This window comes from Bombina bombina, chromosome 6 (genome assembly GCF_027579735.1).
Source record: "Bombina bombina isolate aBomBom1 chromosome 6, aBomBom1.pri, whole genome shotgun sequence".
Classification (NCBI taxonomy): Eukaryota; Metazoa; Chordata; class Amphibia; order Anura; family Bombinatoridae; genus Bombina; species Bombina bombina.
The window spans coordinates 184,312,089-184,324,936 of record NC_069504.1 but is presented as its reverse complement, the minus strand read 5'-3'; the positions used below and the strand labels follow the sequence as shown (position 1 = coordinate 184,324,936).

Here is a 12,848-nt window from a genome sequence, read left to right as displayed (position 1 = left end):
CTCAAGATGAATTTATGTTTTTAAATAAAGTAGAATCCAAGACCCCTATTTTTTACTTCATCCCCAAATTACACAAGGATCCACTTAGACCTCCAGGGAGGCCCATAATCAGTGGGATAGATTCCCTTACATGTAATTTATCTGCCTTTATAGATCATCTGTTACAGCCCTATGCTCAAACAGCAAGATCATACCTTAAAGACACTAAACAGGTATTAAATATACTCAAAGACACGAAATGGGAATCAGAATATTCATGGCTAACAATGGATGTAACATCTTTATACTCCATCATTGATCACAAAAAAGGTATAGCAGCCATAAAATGGAAACTTGAACAAGATGAAAATTTATCTATAGAATTACTAGAATTTATTTTAATATCAATAGAGTTCATTTTGAAACATAATTTCTTTTGGTTCGATAATAAACAGTATCTTCAGATATGTGGCACCGCCATGGGCACCAGATTCGCCCCAAGCTACGCCAATATTTACATGGACCACTTTGAACACACTTATGTATGGTCATGTGGCGTGGCTGGGGTGGGCCTGGTGTCCTGGCGGCGCTACATAGATGATGTTCTATGTATTTGGAACAAGGACGAGACTGCATCAAATAACTTTGTCTCTTATCTGAATGAAAATAATATGGGTATAATACTAACACCTGAATTCAATAAAACTCACATTAATTTTCTAGACTTAACAATTTTTGTTGAAGCAGGAAATATACACACTAGGACCTTTTTCAAAAGCTGTGACATGAACACTTATATAAGGAGAGACAGTGAACACCATCCAACCTGGCTAAAAGCAATCCCTAAAGGACAATTTCTCCGTATACGAAGAAATTGTGATACCACAGATGATTTCAATACCCAATCTAAGATAATTAAAGAAAGATTTGAGCAAAAAGGCTATGACAGCAACACATTAGAACAAGATAGAGTTGAAGTGGGAAACAGGAATCGAGATTCTTTAATACTGAACACTGACAAAAAAAGTACCAATAATCCAAATTTTCCAAGATTCATTACCACATACAATAGTGGACACAAACAGATCAAACATATTATAAATCAACATTGGAATGTTCTAAAAAATGATGAATACTTAAATAATATCATTCCAAACAAACCTTTGATAACTTTCAGGAAGGGAACAAACTTCAAACAAAAATTGGCACCTTCCCTTATCAAGGGGATGAAGCCACCTAAACCTATCCAAATTGCCAATTTAACAGGATTTTATACATGTGGACATTGTAAAGCATGCAATTATACTAAAAAGACACATAAGACATTCACTTCTTCAGTAACAAATAAATCATACACAATAAAAGATTTCATCACTTGCAAAACCAAAAATATAATATATTTACTTCAGTGTAATTGTCAGATTCAATATTTAGGACAAACTTCAAGATTTGCTAAAACTCGTATATTAGAACACCTTAATAAAATTGAAAAAGAAAAAGAAGATCATGGTGTCCCTTTACATTATAATAATTGTCCTCTATACGATAAAAAACATCTATCATGGACAGGTATAGAGAAGGTTTCATTACACTGGAGAGGGGGAGAGATAGAAAAAGAACTCAATAGAAGAGAATTATGGTGGATACACACATTAAAAACATATGGACATTATGGTTTAAATAAAGATATTAGAGTGGCAGCGTTCATATAATTTATTTTATTTTCATTTTATTTTATTTTATTTTATATTTAATATATTTAATAAATTATTTTATTCTGTTTAGGTTTCATTATATTTCAAATAGTCTAATATTTATCCCAATTACATACACAATATTACTGTGATTCTGTTCAGAAATTATATGTGAAGATAAATTTATATTTGATGGCAAAATTTATATTTGATGGCAAAATTTATACTTGATGGCGAAATTTATATTTAAAATTCATATTTGATGGCAAAGTTTATACATTTGATGGCAACATCGATATTCGAGTGCATGTTGCACTAATTAATATTCAAAAGAAATTGAAAAGGTTGTAACCCAAGATTTTTGTGAAATATTGTCACGAAGTTGTCTATGTCTGTAATATATATGATTCAAAGTGACTTGCACTTTTCATTACATACTCCCTAGAGAATCCAAAACACTGGCTATCAATGGAACATAGTAAAATGTCGCGCACAGAGAGATTGGTCAATCCGAGACATGTGACACGGAACTCATTGGACAAACCGGAGCTTAGGCCTTTACATACGAAGCATTGAAAACAACGCTCTCTACTTGATTGATGAGAACATATGACCACGCATCATCTGGCGGACCTGAAAAGAAACTGCTTAAAACCAGGACTTGAAAGGGAACTTTATTTTTCTCCCCTCTGATTGGCCAAAAGGCTTTTTTTCATTTATACCAATCCAATTTGAAAAATTATTGAGAGTTTAAGCGCCAAAAGCTTAAATACAAAATAAATAAATATCATTCTCAAAACACAATTGGATTGGAATAAATACAAAATTAAAATGTTTTATTTGTGAGTCCTATTCCGGTGTTTACCACCGGAACAGGAACAATGATTACCTGTATAAATACACCTGTTAACACTCCAAAGGCAGCACTTCCAATTGTTTTTACTGCTCTTGAAAAAGACGACACTGTCGTTGAAACGCGTAGAGCCAAGATAAATAAGAGCATTTTATTATGTTTTAATAAATATTTGTTTTTTACCACAACAAGTATTTTTGCTGCCTTTTTGGAAGTAATTTCAAACTACACAATACGTTCTGAGGAGCCGGATTCCGAAATTTATCGGAGTGAGTATATTGCACTTTTTATCAAGCAAAAGATTCAATTACCTGCAGTGCAATTTTCATTATCCACAGACACAAACACAGTGTGGAAATTGGGAAAGTTGAGACAGAAAAACCTTTCGAAGAAGCTGAACTCTGAATTTTTCGGAGTGAGTATACTGCACATTAATTTGTTGTTAACTTCTGCAAATCACAAGCCAAGTTTTTCTTTCTTCAGTGTGTACGTCCATATACACGAGATTCAAGATCAGCGCCTCTATATATTCGATTCACTTTCTACTCACAGTCCGGTTGGGAGAGACTGTTAGAGAGCAGCGGTCATTTGAGAGGGGAGTATTGTACTCTATTCTAGTCACCCTGTACATTGTGTTGTTTAACATCTGACATATTTGTATAGTTTTAGATTATTTCTGCTTTATCTAGCCTTATAGATACATGCTACACAAAGGGTTCTCTCTGTCTGATTTGTTGTGTTTGAGCCTAATGTGCTTATGTACTGGGTATAGTGGAAACAGCTAATCATGAATTGACTTTGCTAGAATATCTGGAATACCTGTATATTATCCGGTTTCTTTTCTGAATCCTGTTTTTGGCAAATGGCAACAGCTTGTTGTACCTCTTGTTCCAGCTACGTTGTTTGTCATAAGCTAGACTTGGCTTGTGTAACCAAACTGCTCCAGCCTGCAAGTACTTCTTGTTCCACATATTCTGCTATTCATTGGAATGAATTATATGTGTAATTGCTGCTTCATTTAATACATTATACATTGTCACGATCGTCTCCAGCTTAAGACTTTAATTGTATGCTGCATTCACTGCTACCACAATTGTTCACTTTATTGTTTGATCTAACTTATTTCACTACTTATTACTTCAATGGTGAAATTTGTAAACAAAATAATAATAATATATATACAGAATATATATATATATACACAGTATATATATATATATATATATATATATATATATATATATATATATATATATATATATATATACAGTATCTCACAAAAGTGAGTACACTCATCACATTTTTGTAAATATTTTATTATATCTTTTCATGTGACAACACTGAAGAAATTATACTAAAGTAGTGAATGTACAGCCTGTATAACAGTGTAAATTTGCTGTCCCCTCAAAATTACTCAACACACAGCCATTTATGTCTAAACCGTTGACAACAAAAGTGAGTACACCCCTAAGTGGAAATGTCCAAATTGGGCCCAAAGTGTCAATATTTTGTGTGGCCACCATTATTTTCCAACACTGCCTTAACCCTCTTGGGCATGGAGTTCACCAGAGCTTCACGGGTTGCCACTGGAGTCCTCTTCTACTTCTCCATGACAACATCACAGAGCTGGTGGATGTTAGAGACCTTGTGCTCCCCCACCTTCCATTTGAGGATGCCCCTCAGATGCTCAATAGGATTTAGGTATGGAGACATGCTTGGCCAGTCTATCACCTTTACCATCAGCTTCTTTAGCAAGGCAGTGGTCATCTTGGAGGTGTGTTTGGGGTCAATATCATGTTGGAATACTGCCCTGCGGCCCAGTCTCCGATGGGAGGGGATCATGCTCTGCTTCAGTATGTCACAGTACATGTTTGCATTCATGTTTCCCTTAATGACATGTAGCTCCCCAGTGCCGGCAGCACTCATGCAGACCCAGACCATGACACTCCCACTACCATGCTTGACTGTAGGCAAGACACACTTGTCTTTGTACTCCTCACCTGGTTGCCACCACACACGCTTGACACTATCTGAACCAAATAAGTTTATTTTGGTCTCATCAGACAACAGGACATGGTTCCAGTAATCCATGTCCTTAGTCTGCTTGTCTTCAGCAAACTGTTGGTGGGCTTTCTTGTGCATCATCTTTAGAAGAGGTTTTCTTCTGGGACGATAGCTATGCAGACCAATTTGATTCAGTGTGCGGCATATGGTCTGATCACTGACAGGCTGACCCCCCACCCCTTCAACCTCTGCAGCAATGCTGGCAGCACTCATGCGTCTATTTCCCAAAGACAACCTCTAGATATGACGCTGAGCACGTGCACTCAACTTCATTGATCGACCATGGCGAGGCCTGTTCTGAGTGGAACCTGTCCTGGGAAACCGCTGTATGGTCTTGCCCACCATGCTGCAGCTCAGTTTCAGGGTCTTGGCAATCTTCTTATAGCCTAGGCCATCTTTATGTAGAGCAACAATTCTTGTTTTCAGATCCTCAGAAAGTTCTTTGCCATGAGGTGCCATGTTGAACTTCCAGTGACCAGTATGAGAGAGTGTGAGAGCGATAACACCAAATTTAACACACCTGCTCCCAATTCACACCTGTGACCTTGTAACACTAAAGAGTCACATGACACCGGGGAAGGAAAATGGCTAATTGGGCAAAATTTGGACATTTCCACTTAGGGGTGTACTCGCTTTTGTTGCCAACGGTTTAGACATTAATGGCTGTGTGTTGAGTTATTTTGAGGGGACAGCAAATTTACACTGTTATACAGACTGTACTCTCACTACTTTACATTGTAGCAAAGTGTCATTTCTTCAGTGTTGTCACATGAAAATATATAATAAGATATTTACAAAAATGTGAAGGGTGAACTCACTTTTGTGAGATACTGTATATTAAATGATTCTGATCAACCCCAATATAATCTTGATAAATGTTAACAAATGTTATGTTGTTGACTGTAAGGATTACATGGAAATATGTTTTAAAAATATTTTAAAAAGGTGGCTAATGTAGGTGAATGTTGATTGAAGGGATTTTAGGGGCTTAATCATATAAAAATGTTGAAAAAAGTGCCTAGATAATTGAAGGGAAGCAGAGGTCAATTTATATGATAAAATGACGCAGAACAGATGGGTTGGGGGTAGTACTTGTATGCAGCATAACAAATAAAGAAAATAGAGTTTTGTGCCTTTTTAATATCTACATAAAAGGTTCTTGTATTTTTATTAATATTATTATTATTATTGTTGTTTGTATAGCTCAGCAAAATTCTGTAGAGCTGGATATTAATAAATTTACATAGAGATTTTACCATGGGTACCACAAAAAAAGTGAACTATAATGTTACTCTAATCTGATATGATAATTTATAAACAATGCAAAATATGTATTTTTTGGCTATATAAGACACATTCACACAGAGACAAAACTTTCATTAGTGCAGCAGGTCCAATGGCAACAGGGTCCAAGTGCTAATATCAGCTAATATAGGCAAGTGTGTACAATCATAATGCAGGGGAGCCTTTTATTAGTGCAGGTTGCAGGTCCATCTATCTATCTATCTATCTATCTATCTATCTATCTATCTATCTATCTATCTATATATCTTACTCAAAATCCTTATACAGAACAGCATGTATATTAATACATAGTAATGCTTACTACTGGGTTTCCTTGGTGTCAGGGGGGGCGCAAAGTTCTCTGTTGAGTAAATTTTCTACTGCACAGAGGTCATTTAGCAGCAATGACCCAAAAATAAACATATCACTTAATACGTTTAATGTCTATTTAACATAAATAAATGTGAAAGAATATCATTATCCAGTTTAAAGTTGTCATTTACACACAAAAAAAATGATTTCCTGATAAATCTGGAATTCTGGAAAATGGGTGGCTGAAAACATTAGAGAAAATATAAATATAAAGTATTTTATTTATTATTACAATAGCTAAACATACATAACAATAACATTGTTTGGTGGACGTATAAAAAAAATTGCTACTGTCGTTTTTAGACATACAAAATTATGTTGATAAAGAAGTGGATAAAAAAAAGACATTCAAACATACAAACAAACTGATTATTCAGTCTAGAAAAAGAAAACTATTTACAAAGGGCCCTTACGAGAAACAGTTTAAGTGCACTTTTTAAATCTGTTAAAATGATCATTATTTTTTGCACTTTTTGATGCATATATTTTATATAAAACATGAGGTATGTGCTTTTCAGTGTAAGTGAATTATATTTTTATGAAAATAGCTTAACATGTTTCTAAATGTCCGATTTGTTAAATTTATTCATATCCTATAATATTCATGTCAAATTATACTTACATATGTAAAAGAAAAAAGGGAGTTGTACATGAATAATATATTTATTTAGTACCTTCTGTTAAAATAAAATGTAATAAATGTATTTTTAAAGAAATCTAAAAACAGACTATGAGTTTGTCATTCTGTATGTATACATTATTTTGTTTGAGTTGTACCATATAATTAAATGCTAATGTAAGGAGGTACTATACTTTTTTGTTTCATGTAACTGACAATATTTTGAAGTGTATTACATATGTAATGCTAAATAAACTTGCAGTATACAGTTTTTTCCTGCTCCTAATTAATAATAAATTAATATGAAATAGCATTAGTCACACATGCAAAGATATTTTTTGCACAAATAAAAGTAAAGTTAAAGCTATTTAAATTCATTTTTAACATTTACAGGAAGTGCATTTTGTACACAAAACATTCCTAGGGACAGCCCCACGCTATTGATTGGATGTGGCACTTCCCTCATCAAACAAAACAAAGTTGTTTTTTTAGAAACATTGGGGGATTTTTTTTTCAGAAAAAAAAACAAGTACAGTAATGCTTTTTAAAATACCAGTTTTAGAAGAAAGAAAGATACTTTACGGTCCTTAAAAACTTTTTTTCATATTTCATATACATTAGACAGCATTGGAGTACAGTATTCTTTAATGTGTAAGATATAATTCAGCTGTAAGATACTTAAGTATTATATGTACACTACACAAATAAGGAAGCACATTGTACCTCACTTTTATCAAACTGGTATATATTTGATGTTGACAATAGGTAGGATTCCCTGCTATACTGACTATGAACTTTCATAAAAAACTAAAATATACTTTATTTTGGGGGGCAATTGGGGCATTTGTAGAAAATGAACCAGATATCTGATCTCTGGTTAATTTTCTGAGTGCTAATTGCTACCGCAAGCTTGAGGTAGCAATAACCACCACTTGTAATTGCTGGTTATTTATCTTGCACCGTTAAACGGTCGAATTTGCGCTCCACTTTTAATCTAGCCCTTAATGTCCCTTTAAATACAATATTACTATATTTCAATTTAATACAAGCATTTTATTATTGTTTTATCTGGTTCTCTGTATCCAAACTAAGCTTATTAAAAACTGCCACTTGCATTTGCTTAATAACATTGTACATGAAGGGGCCGATTTATCAAGTGTCGGGCGAACAGTTTGCCCAACGTCGCTAAATGCTGACAGCATACGCTGGCGGCATTTAACATTGCACAAGTATTTCTAGTGAAATGCTTGTGCAATGCCGCCCCCTTCAGATTTGTGGCCAATCGGCCTCTAGCAGGGGGTGTCAATCATCCCGATCGTATCTGATCGGGATGATTGCTGTCCACCGCCTCAAAGGTGGCGGATAAGTTATGTAGCAGTGGTCTTAAGACCGCTGCTTCTTAACTTATTTTTCCAGCGAGCCTCATGTCACGTGCGGAAACTGCTGCATTCGCAGCTTGATAATTCGGCTGAAGCCTTTTTCAGTTTTTATAAATTTATATAGAGTTTTCTCCATGCTTACTCTTTTGGCTGACTTTAAATAAGTCTGTAAAAAATGTATGTAATCTTACATGTTGGTAAACAGACTACAATATTTACTATAATAATAATAGTGTGGCTGGACTTTGGGGTATGTGATTTTTTGTCTGAAAAAAATGAACAGATTCTGAATCTTACTGTAGTATCTTTGTAATTTCTATAACAAACGCAAATGTCAGTAGTTATTATAAATGGGTATGTATAACTTTATGTAGACTTGATTAACCACGTGAATTATAATATAAAGATCTAAATGAGATTAAATTATATTAGTTGCTTAAAGTTTTTGTTCCCATAAAGCAATGGGTGCTTAAAGGGACAGTCAATACCAGAATTTTAGTTGTTTTAAAAGATAGATAATCCATTTATTACCCATTCCCCAGTTTTGCATAACCAACACAGTTATATTAATATACTTTTTACCTCTGTGATTAACTTGTATCTAAGCATCTTCTGACAGCCCCCTGATCACATGACTTTTTAGTTACTATCTTTTGACCTTCATTTTAGCCAATTAGTGCAGTGTCTGTGCCACAATCCACAGGTGTGATCACAATGTTATATATATGTTTTACATGAACTAGCTCTCCCCTGTTGTGAAAAGCAAATAAAAAAGCATGTGATAAGAGGCGGCCTTAAAGGGCTTAAAAATGATCATATGAGCCTTCCTAGGTTTAGCTTTCAACTAAGAATACCAAGAGAACAAAGCTAAATTGGTGATAAAAGTAAATTGGAAAGTTGTTTAAAATTACATGCCCTATTTGAAACATGAAAGTTTTTTTTTGACTTGGCTGTCCCTTTAAGGTTATCTGTGACAAAACAATGTTATCTCCTAGTGAATTAGGTTTATTATGATAACAATCTCACAGTGTTTAAGATCCCTTTAAATTACTTCAGGTGTCCATAGGACAGGAGTTGGGAAATTTATCTTCCAATTCTAACCTATTTTCCATTAATTAGATTCTAGCCAAGATATTGAGATATGTTGTTGTTGACAGGTTGTGATAAAAAAAAATAAAAAAAAAAATATTAAAATTGGGCTGCACAATGTACTAAAAAATGAATACATGGGAAAGCTTTAAAAGCCAACTAACAATACAAATAAAAAAATCCTGAAAATGCAACAACAATGAGTATCTATTTACAGTATGTATTCTAATTAATTCAGGATCAAATAAATTATTTTTTCCTAATTGAAAAAAGAATAATAATGTAATAGAGCACAGGATCAGTACAGGACAATACGAGTATTCCAATCACATCAAATAATCTTCATCTTCAGATTATTCTTACCAACTGCTATATAATATATACTTAAAGAGACATTAAATGGACATAACACCCACAATTTTCTTTCAATATTCAGATTGAGCATACAATTTTTCTTCCAGTTATCGTCTATTATCAAATGTTCTTTGTTTTCTAGTTTTCCTTTGTTGAAAAGCAGGAATGTAAGCTAAGGAGTGAGGAGTTTTTTACAACAATGTTATACATTAGCAAGAGAACTAGATGGCAGCACTATTACTTAGCACAGTAATTCAGGCATGGGCATGTTACCTACCTAGGTATCTCTTCAACAAAGAATACCATGAAAATGAAGCAAAGTTGATCATAGAAGTAAACTGAAAAAAAAAATTAAATTGTATTCTCTATCTGAATAATGAAAGAAAAAATGAATGTCCCTTTAAAGCCCTTTGTTGCATCTAAATGATGGTCATTTGAAATTATTAATTTTTCTTTCCTGAATACAAATATTTTTTGTTTTCATGCTTCTGAAAGTGTGTCCTTGATCAACAATAGAATTGTTGGAGCTTTCCTTAGCAGCGGTTGTAAGTTGTGTAAAAACATGCATAGCCTGTCAGCTTTTTATACATATTTAAAATGATTAATTAAACTATATTCATGTAGGGATGACTTTTAACATATTTGATAGCTGCTCTTTAACACTCATATATTGCTGGAGTTTAATGCAGGTAAACCCGTTGACCAGTGTATACAGATATTGCAGTTGCTTTTGGTCGCTAGGTGTCAACTTCTTGAATGTTTTAAAGGTGGTAAACAGATCATTCTTGGTCATTAATGTGATACAGCAAATACTATACACAATGGAATTCACTCTGAGCTGTAAAGAAATATTATTGTTTTTTTTCATTGTCTTTTAGTGAATAGTCTCTTTAGCAGTGCTTCTACTCAGCTGGAGTTAAAGCAACTTGTAGCTGCTTATAGATCATCATCACCATCATCTGAGCTAAAACTACTTCGCCTGCTGCTTTCTTTGGATAGATCAGGTGATGTAGCTGACAAAAATGGATCTGTTCCAAATGGAGACATTTCTTCTAACATTTGTTCCTTTAAAGCTGCGCTAAATGATAAATCTGTAAAGTGTGAAAGGGGGTCAGAAAAGGCTGTAGATCCCTCACACATGTCACTCGTTTGTCCAATAGACAGAGGGAGGTGGTGAACATAGTCCTCTGAAATGTCTTCTACATATGTTTGTTGCTTGATGACCTGTGAAGCCAGTTCTACTGTACAAAGAGGTGGCATTGGAAGACCATGACTTCTGGCTTGGACTTCAAGCTCCTGTAAAGAAATGAAAAAACAATATGTTAACCAAAATATATTTATTATTAAAATACAATTCAGATCCATCAACCAAGTTGTGACCTGACAACTGACTTGTGTGCTGGAGAAAGTTTGGTGGGGTCAGTTAGCCAAGTCAAGTCAGCAGAGACTCCAGCTATCCACTTAAATTCAAGCTGTCAAAAATGAAATTACCTTTAGCTTGACAGTGTATTCATTTGGACTTGGCCAAGTCAAATGGGCTAAAAGTCCAGCTTTCCACTTAAACTCAAGAATGTACCAAGAATGACACTTTATGTGGAGCTAGTTTACCAAACTTCTATATCACTCACTTAAAGGGACATTGTATATACGCAAGAACCAGATTTTATTGTTTCTAAAGTGACACGAAACACAACATTTTTCTTTCATGATTCAAATAGAGCAATGTTTCTCAACTCCAGTCCCCAGGACCCTTAAAAGGCCAGATATTGAGCACAGGTGAAATAATCAGCTGATCAGTAACCATGGTTACTAACCTCATATCACCCTTCAGATGATTATTTCACCTGTGCTCTAGTTAAGATATAATCAAAATCTGGCCTGTTAAGTACAGTAGAACTGCATAATCAACAGATGTATAACAATAAAAAAAATAATAAAATAACACTTACTTTGAATTTGAAACGAGCAGTAGATTTTTTTCTGACAAATTTTAGAGTTTGCTTGAATTTCCCTGTCCCTGTATCATGTGGCTGCCATCAGCCAATCACAGACCCATATATATTTATATATAATGGAAGTAAATTGGAAAGTTTTAAAAGACTGCATGCTTTCAATCATGAAAGTTTAGTTGTTATCATGTGTCCCTTTAAATCTGAACTATAAACTTTTAATTAGTTTAGAGTGCCTCAAACTTGGCTTCTCCCCCCCCCCTCCCCTCAATTTGTTTTTATACTGGTGACTCACACAACAAAAGGAAATATTATTTTACTTATGAAAAAGTAGCAAGTGCTCATAAAATGAAATAGTATATTAAGGTATTTAGCCTGCCACACAATGAAGTCTTGCACATTTTCTAGGAGTTAATCATACTGGAATATATTCATTTGAACAATCTCTGTAATAGGTTAAGTACTTTTTGAAGATACAAATAGTGACTATGGTTAATGGGAATAATAAATAAATTATATCATTGGATAAGATTGATGGAGACAATTTAAAGAACTTTGTAGTTCATTCTTATCATTCACAGACCTGAATACGAAGCAGCAATCTTCTGTTGGCTAGCTCTAATTTTTTCTGTCTATGTTCTAATTCTCTTCCTTTTTGTTGTTCTTTTTGTAACCACTTGATGTATTCCACCGAGGCTTTTAAAATAGTTCCTTTGTTCCAACGCATATCACTGCAAAATGGAGAAATAACCTTTTCACAATTGTGCACATCAGCAGAATTCATAAGAACTTACAAATTCTTTTACATTAACCTGAAATAATGATTTACATGACTATTATTCATTCTTAGATATTATGGCTTCTGAATGGAAATTTTAATAGAATAGTTAAGAAGCCCTTATATAGTAAAATTGATCCCAGAATGAAAATATGTGTCAAAAGAAAGTAATAGAGTGACTTTTTCTGTGAGAGCACTAAATGCATTATCATGATTCGACCATTACAGTTTTTATATTTTAAGTGAAAATTGCTTTTATTATTAACTCTATGATTAAAATCTATGTGCAGTACTTTTACATTAATGGAGAAGGAAATGTACATAGCAAAGGACTTCAGAATCAGTTTTTAGATATAATTTTAAGCATACTGTTCTCTAAATGTGGCATTCAACAGAAACAGAAAGGTACAATTACTAATAAAAGAGTTTGGCAA

General features: G+C 33.9%; 1 protein-coding gene across 3 annotated transcripts in view; it reads right to left on the bottom strand.

Annotated features, from left to right (window-relative positions):
* Window positions 1–6,449: 6,449 nt before the first annotated feature.
* TFEC (transcription factor EC) overlaps window positions 6,450–12,848 on the bottom strand; it is a 100,574-nt gene continuing 94,175 nt past the window's right edge. For all 3 annotated transcript variants that reach the window (XM_053716695.1, XM_053716696.1, XM_053716697.1), the window contains 2 exons: window positions 12,220–12,367; window positions 6,450–10,983 (listed from right to left, as the gene is read on the bottom strand). In XM_053716695.1, coding sequence (XP_053572670.1) covers window positions 10,624–10,983; window positions 12,220–12,367 — 508 coding nt within the window. In that variant the 3' untranslated portion in view covers window positions 6,450–10,623. The remainder of the gene's footprint in view (window positions 10,984–12,219; window positions 12,368–12,848) is intronic.